Raw genomic sequence first — 18,295 nt, forward strand, 5'->3', positions numbered from 1 at the left:
TATTTATTTATTTATTTATTTTTTACTGCTGAAGACTTGGAAGACCTCTTAACCTACTATAGCATAATCAAGCGGCAAACACCCATCACCATTTTACGCACTGGAACTTTATTGTAACAACTCAGACTAAGAGCAGCTCCTTCAGGTAGTAATCGGAATGGTACAGGCTGAGGGAAGTGGGCAAGCTCACAACTTGTACCTGATCTGGTTTGGTAACGTACGCTGGGCTGTCTGAATTTCACTTGGAAAGTGAAGTGCAGGAGTCACTGCTCACTCTTCCTCTGGTCTTGGTCGCAGGAGTAATTCAACCAGTCTAAAGGAATTTGTGCACCACTCAGCCTTCAACTGGGTCTGGTGACAAGCTAACATCTATTTCGGACTCCCCCTGCCAATAGCTGTCCAGCTTCCGTACTGTTCTCACTGAACAGCTGGGGAGCAGGCTGGAATAGGAAGTCATCCATCCCTTCGTACTAGCAGTGATCCCTGTATTTAGTGCCTGAACTGCTGTACTTTCACCTCCTGTATGTCCTTCTAGAAGGTAAGTTATCATAGTGGTAGGAAAAAAAAAATAAACACCTTTGCTGCTGTACAAAATGTTTAAAAGAGTAATTTATTAGAAAGTATTATAAAAGCTGGTTTTAGCACAGGGGATGCATTCCACTAGAGAGAAAGAAGAACCAGAAACATGGTAGTTCTCTGGAACTTCAAATATGGGAAGGCTGTTCCCTACCTGTTGCTTCTGATCACATTTGGGGAAGATCTGGGCTCAGTATCCAAATCTACATTACAGAACCAAGCCTCCAACAAGAGATCCTACCTGAAGCAGGGAAGATTTCACAAGGAATGTTTTGTGCTCTCTGTATGCTCGCTTATAAAAAAAGCAGCGGGGACTATGGAGAATGGAAGAGGAGAAGCAGGCACAGTCAAAAGCACACCAGCACCATGCTGGACCAGGAAGAATACACGTGATCTAAGCTGTAGTAACTAGAATGTGATGTAGAGACGTCATCCACCCAAGGAAGGTCCAAGAGGTGAATTTTTTGGTAGGTCTAAAAGAATAACCTGTATTAAGTTTTATTTCCAGAGTTCTCCCAAAGGTTTATTCTGTACCTCCAGCATGGTTTCCTCTGCAATGGACTTAATTTCTCTGTGCAAGTCTTCTATGCTCTTTGAAGCATCAATCATCTGTTGCCAAAACAAAAAATACAGAAACATGTTCCTCAATTTCCAACACAATGGGGAAAAAACCCACCTTCCTGCTATTTCTGCTCTCCCCCTTTACTCAATATTGTTACAATTCATGAGCAGTGAAAGGAGCTAGTTACACTTCTCATGCACTACTTCTGCACTGGAACTGGAAAATTTATTTTACACAGGAACAGACACTTAAGAAGTAGATGTGCGGCAGGATGAAGGGAAACAAAAGGGACAGCTTGCTTGATTTTCACCTTTACAGAGACTGCAAGGCAACAGAACAGATGTAAAGCAGTACAGCCCATATCAAAACTAAATTCCACAAAGCTTGTATTTAACAGGAGAAATTCCAAGCAGCAATGTTTTTCCTAATATTGTTTTAGAAAACATGACATTTCACTTCAGAATTACAGCTTGCAGGTCATCACAAGTCAACGTTAATTGGCAAAAGGTTTTGTTTCCATGGCTTTAAAATTATTTAGGAGCGACCAAGGCAAAGGAAGAACTTGGTTAAAAGACGTAAGCAGGTGCAGGTTGATCATGATGACCTATTTGATCATGATGACCTATGAATACTGGACCGCACAGCATTGTTGTGAAAGAGCAGACTGTGAGGCTATGTATAAATACACTTCGTAATTAAATGGTAGTCTTCTCGTTATGGAACAGCTAATGACCCAGCTTTGTGCTCACACAATATTCTCAAGCAGATAGAGGACCTCAATTTATTCTTGTAATTGATGGTGTACTGAGCTCCATTTCATGTTCTGGACTACATGGATATTTGGCAACTGTTGATGTCTATTATTTTATCTGATGTTGAGGGGCAAATTGCCAGGAATGCTAACTGTACTGTTAATGGGTGCTGGAACTGGATTTCTGTACTCACTTCAGGGATACCTGTCACCTCTACATCATCTGTTTTGGTATGTACCTGTTTAATAGCTCTGCAGTTTGGTGTATTTTAAACAGACATCACTGATACTTTAAACGAAAACTCCTTTCGCATAATGGGTAGAGAGATAGCAGATGACAAGTAATAAGGGAAATACATTCCACTGCTAAAATCTCTGGAAAATCAGGGTTTGCAGACTAGACGTTAGGTAAGTTCCATACTGTCTAATACAATAATTTTGACAGCATGCTCTTTTTTTTTTTAAAAAAAAATTTGTGCTATGGTGTATGTTTTCTTCTCTTCTGCAAAACCAACAAACAAAAGCCTTCCCCCACCCAATAGGGCCCCTTACAGTATCCTGGAGCAGTGGGTGTCAGCAGTGCCCTGCTGCAGGCCACGGCAGCTTTGGCTGGTCCCCAGCACGCCCCCCCAACTTCTTGCCAAGGGCGGGAAGTGGGAAGCACAAGGGCACAACACACACAATCCAGGGGGGAGCCCTCTCGTGAGAGACCACCCCCAGTCTGTGACAGACCCCTTAGGGTTATTTCCTCACCTTCCAGTTTAACGTCTTGTCCTTCATCAGATGATAGAAGGACTGCAGAACTTTCTCTTGGAAGAGGCTGTTCTCGTAACGTTCACTTCCAAAGTCCCCTCGTGCTGCTGCTTCCTCTGGGCTTAACTGAAGAAACAGAATCAGGTCTGGCTTTGGGAGTCCAATGTCAGGCTGTTTGCACCAGTCCACGCAGAAGTTCTGTCCCAAACAAAGACAACCAAGTTTGAGGTGAAAGAAAGGAATGAGAACAAGGGAAAGAAGCAGGGTAGCTGGAGACTGGGGTAGGGGAGGAACAGTCAGAGAAGAGATGCAGCACAAATCACTGAATACAGCCCTACAAACTGAAAAGGTGATTTCCCAGCCCAAAATTCATGAATTCACTCCTGGCAATTTTGAGGGTCCAGATTTTCCTAGGTGCCGTGCCCCTCTCATGCTCACTGAAGTCAAGCAGAGCTAATGATTTTAACATCTCTTCCGCAAAGCCCAGCAGAGGGAAATAATGAGTCACATTTTGAAGTCCACACAGTGATCAGTCCAAAAGAAAGGTGCTCCCAAATATAAACGCCGTGCAGCTTTAGTAGGTTTGTGCCCATGGAGATACCTTTTTGAATACCTCCCGTACACCTTCTCAGCCCACCCAGGAATTCCAGCCCCGATGCAAGAGACAAAGCTTTCCAACTTTCTTGGATCCCGCTGACAAATTTGAAGACGTCCACGGGGGTATATGGATCCACAACATTGCAGAGACTGCTGAGGCTTGTCTGACCCTGTTACTCCTTGCTGCTCATCCACGTGGTGGACAGCGATGCAATCAGGGTGCACGTACCAAGAGCGACCACCAGGCTTGGGGGGATGAGGATGACACAGGGCATGGGAGCCCAAGATCCACTCAGTTCTTCCAGAAAGGGGGAAAGGTCTAGGTAGGAATAAATTCAGGTCAACTCCCAGCTGCATGGTTGCTGTTGCAGGCAAGCTTTCAGCTTCTGTGACCACAGGACACTCTTCAAGGACCGATGGCTACAGAGCAGGGATGGGATACATCCCAACGCAGGCCAAGAGTGTCTGTAGTGAAAAGAGCTTTAAACTAGGTATGTCAAGGGAATGCTTACAAGCTGTAGAGAACTGAAGGTGGCAGGCAAGGAGGAAGCGTCTAAGGGAAAATATGAGAGCAGAGGCTCTCTGGAAAGCGGCACTACTGGGGACCTATCTCAAGCACACAACATGGGAAACACCCAAGGAATGTCCCTGCACAGGGACACTGCGGGGCTGTGATCCTGCTCGGATTACAGGGGTGAGGTGGGACAGCCTGCCAGACTGCTGCGCTGCAATGGATCCACAGAGGCTGTTCAGGAAAGACAGGCTGGAAGGTGAGGAGGAAGAGGTTGTGCTGTTTGCAAAGGAGTGTCTGCAGCACAGGGAGCTTGGCCTTGGGATAGGAGATGAGCCAGGTGGGCGCCTATGGGTAAGGGTCAGGGACAGGCCAGAAGACAGGACGTCGATGAAGCCTTCTTCATACAGATGGAAGAAGGGTCACAATTGCAGGCCCTGACAGTCATAGAAGACCTTAGCCACCTGTGTATCTGCTGGGCACAAGCGGTCCAGGTTTCTCAGGAATGCTGAAGACAAATTCTCCACACAGGTATTCAATAAGTTAGCGAGTGAAGGTGCCCTGATGGACTTGCTACTCACAAGTGAAGAGGAACTGGCTGAAGGTGTGAAGATCAGGGGCAGCCTTGGCTGAAGCGAACAGGATGGTGGGGGTTACAGTCCAGAGAGGAGTGAACAAGACAAACAGAACTGCGGGTCTGGACGTTAGCAGAGCAGATTTCTGTTTATCAGGGATCTCCTTAGCAGGGTGCCCAGGAAAACTGCCACGGAGGGAAGAGAACCCAGCAGAGCTGGTTGATCTTCACAGCCAGCCTCCTCAGAACAGAAAAGTGGAACATCCCAGCGTGCAGAAAGCACGATAAGCATGTGAGAAGGCTGGCAGGAATAAACAAAGAACTCCTAACTAGGCCCAAAGTGCAGAAAGGAAGCAGACAGAAGATGGAAATAGGCACAACACCAAGCAATAATACAGAAACATTACTCAAGAGTGCAGGGAAGAAGCTGGAAAAGCCAAGGCTCAGCTGAAGTCAGAAGTAGTGAGGGATGTGAGTAACAAGGGCTTCTCTAAGGATGCTGGCAGCAGGAGGACGGCTAAGGAAAATGTAGGCCTGCTGCCCAGTGGGACTGGGGACCTAGTGCCAAGGGACAGAAAAGGCTGAAGTACCTGATGGGTTTTTTGCATCACTTTTCACTGAGAAGGTTTGCCCCCAGCCAGCCAGGTCCTCAAACCTACTAGCAAAGGGGGCAGGAGTGCAGCAGCACCTGCAGTAGAGAAAGACACATTTAGGGAAGCAGTCAAGCCAGCTGGACATATGCAAATTCACAGGACCAAATAGGATGCATCCACACATACTGAGGGAGCTGGTAATGTTGTGGCAAGGCACTCCATCACCTGTGAAAGGTCACGGCAAGCAAGCAAAGCTGCTGAAGACTTTACAAGAGGTAAATATTGCACTCGTCTTCAAGAAGGAAGATCCAGGGAACAGCAGGCCAGTTGGCCTAACATCAGCTTCTGGGAAGGTACTGGACCAAATCCTCCTGAAAGCCATGTCCAGGCACATGAAGGAACAAGGCAACTGGGAGCAGCCAGCAGGGATTTATCACCGGGAAACTCTGCCTGGCTCTCGTGACAGCCTTCTACAGTAAGGCCGGCTCTGAGGATATGAGGAGAGCAGTAGGTGCTTTGTACCTTGACGTAAGCATGACCTCCTTTCCACCAAGCTGGTGAGATACGAACTGGTAGGCAGACAGTCAAGTTGGCAAAAAAACGACGAGGCTGCTGGGCTGAGCGTGGTGACCAGTGGCACAAAGTCCAGCCGGTAGGTGGCTGCTGGTGCCAGCACTCAAGGATGAATATCCTTCATCAATTATCAATTATCCTTCATCAATCATTTGTTCAACATCTCTAACGACTGAAACGACAGGACAGGGCGTTCCCTCAGCAACCTTCTGGATGACACCAGGCGGGGACAGTGAGCACACAGGAGGGCAGGACTGCTATCTGGAGGGACACAACACACTGAAGAACAGGCTGCCAGGAACTTCAAGACATTCAGCAAAGGCAAACTCAAAATGTCCTACCCTGGGGAAGAAAAACCTGATGCACCAGGACAGGCTGGAGGCTGACCAGCTGGGCAGAAGCTATGCAGAAAAGGGGCTGAGGCTCATGGTGGACACTGAGCTCACTATGAGTCAGCAGCATGCCCTGGCCGCAAAGGCCAGCAGCAGCCTAGCTGTATAAGCACGAGGAGTGATCCTTCTTCCTGTCTGTCCTGCACCCACACCTGGAGTGCCATGTCTGGTTTGGGGTTCCCCAGTGCAACTCTGGAGTGAGCCTACCTCGCTAACAAGTAACCTAACGAGTTTCTCTGTTCTTCTGGGGGAAGGGGTAGACACAGGCACACAGGCCACGTTAACATTTAAGCTGAAACTTTCATCCCCCATTTCAATCCGCATTTCCCCAGAAAACGAGCCTGGGCCACACTGACCGACATCGAGAGCAGGCCTCTCCCCGTTTCCTGTTTCTCCAAATACAGAGAGAGGCAGGGCCTGCTGGGTCCTTCACTCACCTCCTTGGCGCTTGTGAAGGCCACTCCAGAAAAGGCATATCTGTCAACCACAAGCGTGACCCCTTGACGTAGCTTCTCTTTCATTGAAGGCCTGAAAACCATAGAGAAGAAAAAATGTTACACTTCCGACTTCAAACTGATCATTAGCAGCATCAGGATCATCCGTGACACTGATCATGAATCAATTCCTATTTGTGCTCCGTCCTCTAAGATATTAAGCAAATACCCTTTCGAGACACCCACATTCAGGGTGCACCAGTGCAGGGCATTGCTCTAGGCAGCTCCACAGCTTGCAGCAAGATCACCGATGAGCTACAGCCAGGCACGAACAGCTTAGTCTTCCTTCCTAGGTGGTGCAGTGGGTTTGAAATACTTGCCTCTGTCAGAGAAAAGCATCCTTTATTTACAAGAGACATTTCTTACTGCAGCTCACCCATCTGCCTCATGCTCTCCCAGTTTGCTCGGCACTCCTGCTACAGCAGAATCAGCGAAGCTTTTTTTTAAAAACAGAAAACATTTTGCAGCACAGAGGCCCAGGTAAGCGCAACAGCTGTCACCGACGGCCCCAGCTACACACACAAAGCCTCCGTTTGGCAAAAAACCACACGAGCAGTAGCTCCCAGGCTGGGGCAGCAGCTCAGTACACCAAAGGCTGTGCTCAGGGGCTCGGTGACGCTGCGGTTTGCCCGCTCCCTTTGGGCTCCCAGGTGGCGGTGCTCAATCCAGGTGGCGATGAAATCCCCTGGTTTCTGTACCCGGCAGCACAGAGGGAGCTGCAGGGGACGAGCCCGAACCCTCCACCCACAGCGGGAGGGCAGCTCACAGGGAGGGCAGCCCGTTTAGGGCGCTGCCTGGGGCTGGAGGGGAACGGGCACAGGCTCCTGGCCTCGAGCAGGCCGTGCCTGGCCCTGACCCCGACCCCCAGCCCGGCGGGGGCTCGCTGCTCGCTCAGGCCGGGCCCGAGGGCAGCAGCAGGGCTGAGGGGCGCAGGGCTGAGGGGGTGCCCGCCTCCCCCCCCCCCCCCGACCCCCGCCATCTTTACACGTGCTCCCAGCGGTTGGCGGAGAACAGGAGGTGCACGGCGTGGTCCTCCACGTCCTTCTCCCCCACCAGGTAGGCTCCCAGCAGCCGCCCGATCTCCGTCGTCCTCTCTGCAACCGAAGGGGCGACACAGCTCGGTGGTGGCGGCGGCGGTAACGGCAGCACCCCCCCCCCCCCCCGACGCCCCCCCCCCCCCGAACCCCAGCCCCCGCGTACCGGGGAAGCGGAGGAGGTCGGCGCGGTGCCCGCCGGCCCGCAGCGCCTCCACCAGCCGCCGGCCCTGCGTGCTCTTGCCGGCCCTGTCCATCCCTTCCAGCACGATCAGCGCCCCCCGGCCGCACGCCATGCCGCCCGCTCCCGCTCCCGGTCCCGCGCCCCGCCCCGCCGCGGCGGCGCTCTGGGCAGCGGGGAGCCATAGAGGCGGCGGAGTCCTCCAAAAGGGAGGCCGGGCCCGCCGTTAAGGGGGGGGCGGGGGCGGTGCTCGCCCGCCGTTTTGAGGGAAAAAACGGGGAGAACGGGCAAAGGGCGCGCGGTGGGGTGGGGGGGGGGGGGGGAGGCCGCCAGGCGCAGCGCCCCCCAGAGGGCACCGAGGGAGCGCCGGGCCCCGTTGTGAGGGGTGAACTGAGTGGTCCCGCCCCCCTTATGAATATGCAATACGCGGCGGCCAATGGGCGCGGGCGGCTCATGAATATGCGATGAGGTCGAGGCCGCGGCCCGTGCGCGGCGGGGCCGGCCGGCGGCGGGGCGGGGCGGGGCGGGGCGGGGCGGGGCGGGCGGCACAAGATGGCGGCCGCCATGTACCTGGAGCACTACCTGGACAGTGAGCGCCGGGCGCGGGGGGCGGCGGGCGGCGGGGCCGTGAGGGGGCGCGGCGCTGAGGGGGCTCTGTGCTCGTTTCAGGCATCGAGAACCTGCCCTGCGAGCTGCAGCGCAACTTCCAGCTGATGCGGGAGCTCGACCAGCGGACGGAAGGTGCGTGCGGAGGCGGCGGCAGGGAGCCGCGGCACCGGGGCCGGGGGGGAGCCGCGGGGGCTGGGCTGCGGGGGGGGCTGCGGGGATGGGGAAGGGGCCGGAGGGGGGCTGGTGCCTGGGTTTGTTCGGCCCGGAGCGGAGCAGGCTGAGGGGAGGCCTCATGGCAACCTGCAGCTCCCTCACGAGGGGCAGGCGCTGAGCTCCGGGGACAGCGACGGGACCCGAGGGGTCGGCATGGGGCTGGGACGGGGGAGGGCCGGGGGAGGGTGTCAGGAAAAGGATCTTCACCCAGAGGGTGGTCGGGCACCGGGACAGGCTGCTCACGTTCACGGCACCGAGCCTGCTGGAGTTCAAGAAGCGTTTGGACAAGGCTCTGGGACACACGGTTTGGTTTTTGGGCGGTCCTGTGTGGAGCCAGGAGTTGGACCCGGTGATCTTTGTGGGTCCCTTCCAACTCAGGAGCTTCCCTGTTTCCCTCAACCAGTCTCATGCTGGTTTTCTGGGAGTCCTACAGCTCACTGGGCATGGGGTTTCATTTTCAGCTGTTGCTTGCTAACTTGTAGGTATGTATAATTGTGGTCACTGTACCTGATTGCCCCTTGGACGTTCTTGCTGTCAGACATACTTATTTTCACATCTACTGAATTGTAGATTGCTGCATGCCTTTAAGATTTCTTTTCTTTTTTTTTTTTTTGAGGTTTCTGTTGACATGTGATTGTGCATTAATGATTTTCAATTTGAGACATTAAAACAAAGCCATGCAGCAAATACAGTGTTCTTCATACGGAAAGAGAGGTTGAAGTTGGTGAACGTATTGATTCTGTTTCTGGTCTTAACTGAGCCTCTCCTCTGAACAGCAAAACACTTGAGAAACCAGCACTATACCACAGGTGTTGAAGACAGTATGCCTTTAAATTAATCTTTAATAAAAAAAGGTAAATGCATTAAAGAATCAAGGCAAGTCCAAAAACTCTCTGGAGGGGTCTTCTAAATACTAGAGAGAGGTAGAAGGTAAAAATACTTCCTTTGGATGATGGCTTTCTCACGTATGTATACCGTGTCTCTGCTTTTCAGATAAGAAAGCAGAAATTGACAGTCTTGCAGCAGAATACATTGAATCTGTGAAGAACATGTTGCCCGAGGAGCGAGTGGAACACCTGAAAAAAATCCAAAGTGCCTACAGTAAATGTAAAGAGTACAGCGACGATAAAGTACAGCTGGCCATGCAGACATATGAGATGGTGAGGACCAAAAACAGTGAGACTCGTAAATAGAATCATAATCTGGACTGGGGCTGGTGACGGACTTGAGAGGTGCTTCTGCAGCATCCGTTTGTCTTTTTCCTGGCGTATTTGCCTTTAATATCTTACTGAAACAAAGTATTAGTTCTTAAGCTTACTTTTCTTACTGTTATCCCCCACCCCCCCCCCCCCCCCCAAAAAAAAAGGCCTCCCCTTGTGTTCCTGGGTTTTGTGTCAAGTAGGCTTCTCTACTGATTAAAGGTTGGAGATCGCTTTATCAGAAGTACACATCTGCTGTCTAATAATGGCAGCATATTTACCCCACCCACTCCCCTTTCACCCACTAATTCATTTAGGCCTGGTCTTGGTCATAAACAACATTTTTTAGGTCAGCTTTAAAGCTGTATTGTGGAAGAGTTGAGGGAAATCTTTCCAGTTTCTTGGGTTTCCAGGTGACAGAGGCATGGAGACCGGTCAGCACCACTGTTTTGGCTGTATACTAGATGTCAAACTTGCAGTGAGAAAATATCTTTTCTTAAGGTGCAGCTTTCCACTTTTCTCCTGTTCTGCACCTACTCCTGTCTGTTTATCTGTCCCTTGAGTAATTCTTATCTCTGCCTATTTTATCCCATAGGTGCATCTTAAACGAGGGGAATCCTTTTTGTCTGTTCTTAGCATGTTTTATGTAGCTTCTAGAGATGCTCTGGATTCTAATTAAAAGTGACAGCTGCAGCTGGAGTACTTTTTATTGACGTCAAACACTGCAGAAAAGGAAATTATTTCACAGGGATTGAAAAGCATCCTAGATAAACACTAACTTCATGAATAGGTACTGCAGCAACATGGTTTGGGGGTGAGGGATGAGGGTTAAAACACCTTTGCTACATCTCTGTTCTGTAAGCCACATTATTGTCACCAGGGTATTATGAGATACTTACGTAATGTGTACTGACTTGATATTGGAGATGGCTTGTATTTGTTATTCAATTTCATTAAATAGCATGCTAGTGAAATACTAGAGAAAATGTTGCCGCCTTTAATGGATATCAGTTGAATAATATATTTTTTAGATGGCCAGGAGAAAACAATCTTTAAATATCTTTCATCATTTTGTTTTGTTCTGCAAACCATTAGTCTAGTTGTTTTGACTCTCCTTTATGCCGCCTTCTCCCACCCCCTTTTTCCTTTATTTCTCTTTGCTTGCATTGGGATTGGGTTCTCTTGCTTTTAGCAAGCTTGCTTCAGCTTTTTTCTTTCTCTGTTTGCTTTAATTCCCATTGTATGTACCATTTCCCTTCTTCCAGTTTGGTACACCTCTCACGCCTTGCCTTCAAGTGTTACATTCCTGTTCATGCTGATAGCAGCCAAGTTACTAGACCTTCCTGTTCTTGGTTTAAGAGTTTTTTTGTTTTGTTTTGTTTTTTTAATAATTCAGTTTGTGGTTTCCTCTTCTGTGCAGGTGGATAAGCATATCCGCCGGCTGGATGCAGACTTGGCACGGTTTGAAGCAGATCTGAAAGATAAACTGGAAGGCAGCGACTTTGAAAACCCTGGAACACGAAGCCTGAAAAGTGCGTAAATGTTATGTGTTTGACAGCCTTTTTCAGCATGGAGCGTAACCAGAGAGGCTAAAATATAGAGTTGGGCTGTCGTTTCAGGAGGCTATGGTGCTCTCCTGTACTTGTGAATGCTCTTCAGATATTTACAGTGTTGCGCTGACCAATGAACAGGGGGAAGGAAAAAATCTAGTGCTAGAATCTAACCTGCGCTCTCTCCTTGTCAGAGCATCCTGAGGTGGCCCATGGTCACTGGTTGTCAGTCATGGTGACTGGTTGTCACTGGCTAAGGGGGATCTAACCGAGGCAAAACTGAACTGATGTTCAGCCCATGGTTCCTACACCTCTTGAGTTTAACGGTTGGATTCAGGCTTGATCTATTACTGAGTAAGTTCTAAGATCTTTTGGAGAAGACATTGCTTATTTTCCTGCTTTTACTGGATTTGGATATTAGTCAAGCTGAGAACAGCAGGAAAAATTAAGAGGTAAAGGAAGATACCAATTTCTGTAACATATACAGGAAATCTCCTGTAACTACGGTGAAACTTGGTTACGGTTAACATCAACACAGCTTTATGCCTTTGAGCTATGAAATAAAGAGTAAGATGAGGAGTACGGACCTGTGGAGATAAAAGTTAAGTCAGTAGCTGAGTAACCAATTAACTGGCCAAATGTTTAAAAATACACTTATTATTTTTTAAATCTGCATTATGTCACATCTGATCAAATGTGATGCTGTTTAAATCTTGTGTGACACTATGCACTGACATTGTACTGTAGTGATTTAATTGCCAGAACTGCAAACATAGGAATTAGGCGCTTAGTAATACTACTTGCAAGCTTGGCGTGTTTGTGGCAGAAAAGTGTATGTATATTTCAGAATCGGTGTTTGTATTGAATTACGTATCACGGAAGGATTTCAAAACAAATGCACCAAAAGTAAAATACCTGGGGATGTTTCTGGTATTCAAAGAAGCTGAAACAATGCACTTTTTTTCTTTTATAGAGGGACGAAGTCAAAAAGACAAAAGAGGCTCTCGTGGTCGAGGCAGGCGAACATCTGAAGAAGATACACCAAAGAAAAAGAAACTCAAAGGAGGGTAAGACACCCAGCTACAGTTCTGGTGACTTTGCCTCAACATTTCATGAATTTTCCCTAAGCTCATGTTACCTTATTTATGACTCTCCTGTCTGGGTGTTAGTGGTGGTTAGGTTATTGTGGTCTTAACTATATTTCATTAGAGTCCTCTTTAGGACAAGTCAGATTTGTTAATTAACTCCTTGCTTGACATGTGGAAACTCAGCATGCTTGGAATGCCCTCTGTCTGGAAGGACAAGATCAGAGCCTGTGTTGCTGTTGGCAAGCTGGTAGAAAATAGCTTTGATTTTTGTCATGCAGCTATTTTTAAACGTTGCTTGCAATACTCATTGCAAAGAAACAGTTGCCTATTGGGACAAATACTGATGTTGTATTGCTGTTGTGGAAATCTTGGAGAGTTGTTTGAAAACAACCACAAAAAACTGTGTCCTAAATAGTCTTGAATAATATAATTCCATTTTGTGAGGCGAGGAGGAAAGCACGTCACCTCCATCGTGTGATTTTTTTTTTTTTTTTTAACCCAGTTAATTCTACTATCTTCAATTGGCTAAATGGAGGGGCAAGAAAAGAATGTATTTTCTATTACGTGTTACTAACGTGTCAGAGCAAGGGGGTTCCCTCATGCCTGGCAGAGGAAGAAGAATATATATTAAAATGGACTGGGGAAAAAAAGGCAGATTATTCTGCCCTGCAAACAGAAGTGAGTTGTATGTTGATTTTGTTACTTTAGTCATGTCATCTACAAATCATTCTCTTAATCTTTATAGTCGAGCCCATATTTTTGTGTTTGATCAAACCTGCTTTATGTTTTTAATTATTGGACAATATGTGAATGTGTAATTAAACTCTCAAGTGGGTTCAATGATTTCTAAGGAAGATATTGTTTAAAACTAACTTTCCCAAGAGATCTTGGATCTTAGATCTTGGAAATGTATAGTTGTCCATAACTGAAAAGTCTTTTGTCTTCAAACTGTTCTTGTCTACAGCTCTGAGTTTGCTGATACCATCCTGTCAGTGCATCCCTCAGATGTCCTAGACATGCCAGTGGACCCCAACGAGCCCACCTACTGCTTGTGTCACCAGGTGTCGTACGGAGAAATGATCGGCTGTGACAACCCAGATGTAAGCACTTGGTTTGTTGTCAAAAGGTGCTCTGTGTCTTTCGAAATGATGATTGCAACATCACAGCACTGTGAAATCTGAGGGGGGTACTTGCTCAATTAGATCATCCAAAACAAACGTAACGCTTGTGAAACGCTAAGCATCTCTTCTGAGGATTTTTTCTTTGTTTTGCAGTGCCCAATTGAATGGTTCCACTTTGCTTGTGTGGATCTCACCACCAAACCAAAAGGGAAATGGTAAGGAGGACACACAGGCTTTTTACTTTTACCAAGCTACATTTTCCCTCAACAAGAATCACAAAAAGAATCGAAACCCTATTGTGACCCTTCCTGACAAAGGAACTTTGCTCTTGTCATCAGAGCTTTGCATCCTGTAGGGTTTGAGACTGCAATTTTGTGAAGGCAGAAGGGGAACTTGTTTATTAGGGGCTGCTTCCATGGGAGTCTTAGTTGCCACAGATTTTGGTGGGAGCAAAACAAGGACCTGGGTGTATGTAAATTTTCACGGTAAGTAGAGCAGTTCATGAGCTGAGGCTTGTGTCAATATGTATATCTTAAATCTCACGTTTGCTGTATTGCTGTGCAACTGTTGTTGTGGTTAAGGTTGAGAAAATAATTCTTTTTTTTCCCATTTATGGAAACGAAGTGTTAGAATTCTGTTTAGGTTTTGCTTACGTGCCCATCTTTGAAAGTCATACGCTTGTTCTGTACTTGCTTTATCAAAGGACAAAAATTTTGTGTAATTGTTCTCTTTACAATTAAAATGCCACACTCTTCAGTTAGCATAAGAAAAGTGAATTTTCAAGAGGAAATGAAATTGTGCTACTGTATTAAGTGGGGACAAATAACATGACTAAAATGTTTATTTTACAGAACACAGCGTGATGGGAATAATCGTAAGCGTGCAAGTGCATAGAGCAGTAGGTCACTGCATTCCAATCAGATACTGAAGTAAACCGGTGATAGCATGGAGCTGAAGTTTAATGGCTAGCCACTGAGTTAAATGCTGATTGTTTCAGTAAGCAGACTTTGAGACGTAAATATTTCTATTTGATGGGCTCCTCTCATCTATCTGTAAGACGCTTATCAGAAACAAGCTGAAGTAGAAGTGAACTGCAGCCATCTGCAGTCACTGGAGGGAGAGGAAGGAATGAACTGGAGGAAAATATCTTATTTTCTCTGACTTTGTTACTTGGAGTAACTTTTAGGTGAATGAAATGGGGGAATCATGGCTGTGAGGGGCAGCCCTGGAAGCCTTTTAGTGCTGTTCACCAGAGTCTGTACAACTCCTTTCATGTTCGCCCAGTCTTCCTACATGTCATGAAGTTGTTGCTATTAGTTAAAATTACCACCCCTCCTGCTCATTTCCAAATGATAGAAAGAGCTCTTGAGTGATATGTTGTTATCTTCAGGAACTAATTACTGTCTTTTTGTTATTCTTTTTCCCTGTAGGTTTTGTCCACGTTGTGTTCAGGAAAGAAAGAAAAAGAAGTAAGGAGTAGAGGGGAATACGTCCTTTGAGGCTAGAAGAGTTTTTTAATATATTCCTTCCTTCAAGTTGCAATATCATCTTTTTGATTTTGATTTTAAAACCTACCCTCTTCCTTTTTCTGATACGATATTTAATTGTCCAGTGGCCAGTTGTAATTCCTGTTCTTTCATAAGAAAATGACTGCGGGAGGGAGGGAATCCGCCACAGGGATTTTATTTATGTTACACTTGCACAACACTGTAATCAGTGTTACTATGAAGTGTTAGGGCAGCCAGTAGCTGTAAGTCTGCTAGTTTATAGGAGTCTGTGAAACCACGTAAGGCGTTGCAGGCACATGAGATACCTGTAACTTCACGGTGCATCGCCATCACTGAAGTCGTTCAGTTACCTGGAGCTTAGCATGGTAGAGAAAAAGGAACTGTCTCTATTGTAGCCTGCAGAAGAGGAATAGTTTTGGTGTGAAGTCTATTTGTTCTGCAGTTTTGTTGTACAGAGGAACAAGAAAGCTGGTCAGCTGTTTCCAATGTCTGCTTCCTCAAAGCCAAATACTGTGCTTAGTTTTGACAGGGTAGGGATGGGATGGAGATAAGACCGCATCTTCTCTTCTGGGGAATTTCTTCTGTCTAACTTTGCACTGCCATTATTTTACTTGATCTTGCTTACATTCATGTGAACCTTAAGAGAGGCAAAACATCTGACTTTTTGCCTCCTATAAAAGGTTTGTCTCTTCTGGGACAAGAGCTTTAAATCTCACAGGAATTGTCCTGCAGTGTTTCTTACTGACAGTAGTACTGAGAGAGTGAGTTACCTTTCCTGTCAGTTTTCATTTCTTTGGAAATTCTTTAAGTATATTACTGTGAAGTTGAAACCTAGAGTATTGTTATAGAGGGTCTGATTTATTCGTAACAGAAGATGAAGGCCTTATTTTTATTACTTGTGTATGCCTGCGTTGCACCTCAGTAAATCAGGAAAAGAAGCTTTAAGGGAATCCTCTGCAAGGATAACACGTACATTCCTGTGATGGTGCAGCAAAGCTGAAAGAAGGGTGGCCATTAGGTAGCTTGGTGGAGGTTGTGGTGTGTTAATAGAATTTGCTATGAAGCTGTCTTATTGAAGAAGGCAATTCAGTAGGAATGTTTTAAAATGACATCTTGCCTTCTTAGTAGGGGCATATTTGCCTGTTCTTGACTTCTTTAAGCTGCCTTTCAGATCTTGAATGTGAATCCTTGCTGTCATCACCGTGCCAGTTGCTGCAGCAGAAGGATGAGAAGGAAATCAGTAATAGGAAAACTCAAGTCTTTTTGTGTGTGTGTGTTTTTTGTTTTTTTTTTTGGTGTTTTTTTTTCCCTCCTTTGAGTTATAGCAGATTCAGAAGCTGAGGGAAGAACAGAGATAAGTATTGTCTTTAGATATATCCTGGATTATTGGGCTTAACTGCCTACACAAAAATGTTGTGGGTAAAGGTTTTTCTGCTAGGGGAGGGAGAAAACACCAAAACCCTGCAGCAGTACAGACCAGGGTTCATGAACTCTTCCAGCTGTGGTCTGTGATGGGTGTTTATGGCAGCTCTGTGCAGGGCTGTGTGTTACTTGGCATACCATTGTGCGGAGCTCTTGGTGCAGACTGTTGGAAATGCTTCCAGATAAGCTTTTCTTCTGCTTTAAAAGCAATCTGAATAAACAGTACAGAGGGGGGTGAGGGGGGAAAAAAAACAAAACAACACTGTTCTAGTTGGACTTTGGCAACAGCTTCTGAAAGAACTTTGTTGTTGTTTTTTTTGTTTGTTTTTTCTTGCCCTGGCCCTCTTACTTGTGCTTTGCAGTGAAAGTAGAACACAGCTCTTGCCTGTCTTCCTTTCCTGCTTTGCTCTGCTGGGTTTTGTAGATGCTACAGGTACGTAAGGACTCTTGCAGAAGAAACATTTTGATACTGAGACAGGTTTTCTGTGAACGTTTTGATATATTGCATCCGCTATGCAAAAAGACCTGTCTCCAGGGCCCTCTCGTTTGAAGTGTGATGTTGTACATGTCCTTGTTAGGTTGCATCACTCCATGCTGTATATGAAGTTTCCATAGTTATGTTTACAAGACAATGTATGTTTCTCATTGTTGTCATTGTAAAAGCACCCCAAAACCACACAGACAAATTAGAAACGGATTGAGGGTGAGAGGGGGAGAAGCAGCACAATCATGTAAACCTGATCTTAGAAATACAGTCAGCCCTCTTCTTTCTGCCTCTGTTTTGAGAGTAAATTCAATTGTGATACCTCATGAGCCAGCCTGTAATTCAGTAACCAGTGGGTGAGACCTGTACCTCATTGATCTGCTACACTGGATTAATGTAAGAGTGTAACCGTGTCCTGAAGGCTAGTGGTGATGCTGTTTCACGTTTTATTTTCCCCTTCCATCCAATGGTATTGTAAAAATTTTTTCCCCTTCTCCTAAGGCTTTAATAGTAGTGCTATCACCATAGATTAAGCATTTGATTTGAAACAATCTCAAAGTTAGATTGCGCCTCTTTGGAGGTCTTGCTGGAAGCATGCAAGTATGGAAACGTGCAGCTGTGGATGAATAAGAGCAAAGCTAGCTGCCCTAAACTCAGAAAGGATGGTCAGGTAGGACAGCAGATTTTTTGTTAGCAAGTGCTTTCCTGGGCTCAGAAGAACAGATGTTTTCCATTTTAACCAGCAAAGCAAAAAAAAAAAAAAAAGTGCTAGAAGTTTGCATCAGTCTTCAAAAGGAAAGATGCTTCTTCACTAGGAATCATGAGCAAAGCTGAGGTGATCCACGCTCTTCTTTATGCTGGGACATCTCCGACGTGTCTGCCCATCGCACCGACACCAGCAATAGACTGTCCTGTCGCCAGCATACCAGCACAGAGCCTCTAGCTGCTGTCACGGGCTCAAGAGCATCTGTTGGCTGTTTACACCTGGGTTTAGAGATCTTTAGAGACTCTTGTAGATGGAAATACCAGTAGCCTTCATTTTTGGTCACTGAAGAGTTTAAATCTTTCTCCTGAATTCTGAATGTACGGCGTTAAATCTGCTTTAAGGAGAAGGATGAACAAGACTGTGATACTTAAAGGAATGTTCCACTAAAGATTGTCAAAGCACCTGCGTACACTGTGGTGTTCAGCTTTATCGCAGCTCATCCAAACTGGAGGTGACGCGACTTTAACCCGATTCTTCTATTTTTGTAAAGAAGCCGACCTGTGTTCCCTTTGTAAATGGAAGAGACTATAAAGCTTTTTATTAAACAAAAACAAAACCAACAAACAAGAATGTAAAGTAAAATCTATATCTGTATTTTTGGATCTTGTCATAGATGATGGCTATATTGATTTACAAATAAAGTATTTTTGGGAACAAGAGCTGTGCGGGTGCCTGGCAGCACGCGGGATGAGGCAGGCGGGCGCTAGGACCGCGGCGCGGCCGGGCGCGGGGCCGGGACATGGC

The 18,295-nt window shown here is 46.6% G+C and overlaps 2 protein-coding genes across 5 annotated transcripts; one reads left to right on the top strand and one right to left on the bottom strand.

The window, feature by feature from the left end:
* Positions 1-87: 87 nt before the first annotated feature.
* DTYMK (deoxythymidylate kinase) lies at positions 88-7,916 on the bottom strand. Of its 2 annotated transcripts, XM_080605026.1 has the most exons (5): positions 7,577-7,911; positions 7,362-7,470; positions 6,320-6,410; positions 2,643-2,840; positions 88-1,185 (listed from the first exon to the last, which is right to left on the bottom strand). In XM_080605026.1, exons 1-5 carry the CDS (start codon positions 7,704-7,706, stop codon positions 1,075-1,077), a joined length of 639 nt encoding a protein of 212 aa, XP_080461152.1. In that variant the 5' UTR covers positions 7,707-7,911; the 3' UTR covers positions 88-1,074. The 2 variants fall into 2 exon arrangements, with proteins under 2 accessions (XP_080461152.1, XP_080461151.1); XM_080605025.1 differs by lacking the exon at positions 7,362-7,470 and having other exon boundaries at positions 7,577-7,916.
* Positions 7,917-8,046: 130 nt separating this feature from the next.
* On the top strand, positions 8,047-18,205 carry ING5 (inhibitor of growth family member 5). Of its 3 annotated transcripts, XR_013955165.1 has the most exons (9): positions 8,050-8,180; positions 8,261-8,332; positions 9,407-9,573; positions 11,033-11,144; positions 12,136-12,229; positions 13,215-13,350; positions 13,525-13,586; positions 14,223-14,367; positions 14,802-18,205. XR_013955165.1 is itself a non-coding variant. In XM_080605027.1 (8 exons), exons 1-8 carry the CDS (start codon positions 8,144-8,146, stop codon positions 14,842-14,844), a joined length of 723 nt encoding a protein of 240 aa, XP_080461153.1. In that variant the 5' UTR covers positions 8,051-8,143; the 3' UTR covers positions 14,845-18,205. The 3 variants fall into 3 exon arrangements, 2 of the variants coding, with proteins under 2 accessions (XP_080461154.1, XP_080461153.1); XM_080605027.1 differs by lacking the exon at positions 14,223-14,367 and having other exon boundaries at positions 8,051-8,180; XM_080605028.1 differs by lacking the exons at positions 13,525-13,586; positions 14,223-14,367 and having other exon boundaries at positions 8,047-8,180; positions 13,215-13,301; positions 17,729-18,205.
* Positions 18,206-18,295: the final 90 nt, after the last annotated feature.

Source organism: Anser brachyrhynchus (assembly GCF_964034855.1).
Source record: "Anser brachyrhynchus genome assembly, chromosome: 9".
Taxonomy (NCBI): Eukaryota; Metazoa; Chordata; class Aves; order Anseriformes; family Anatidae; genus Anser; species Anser brachyrhynchus.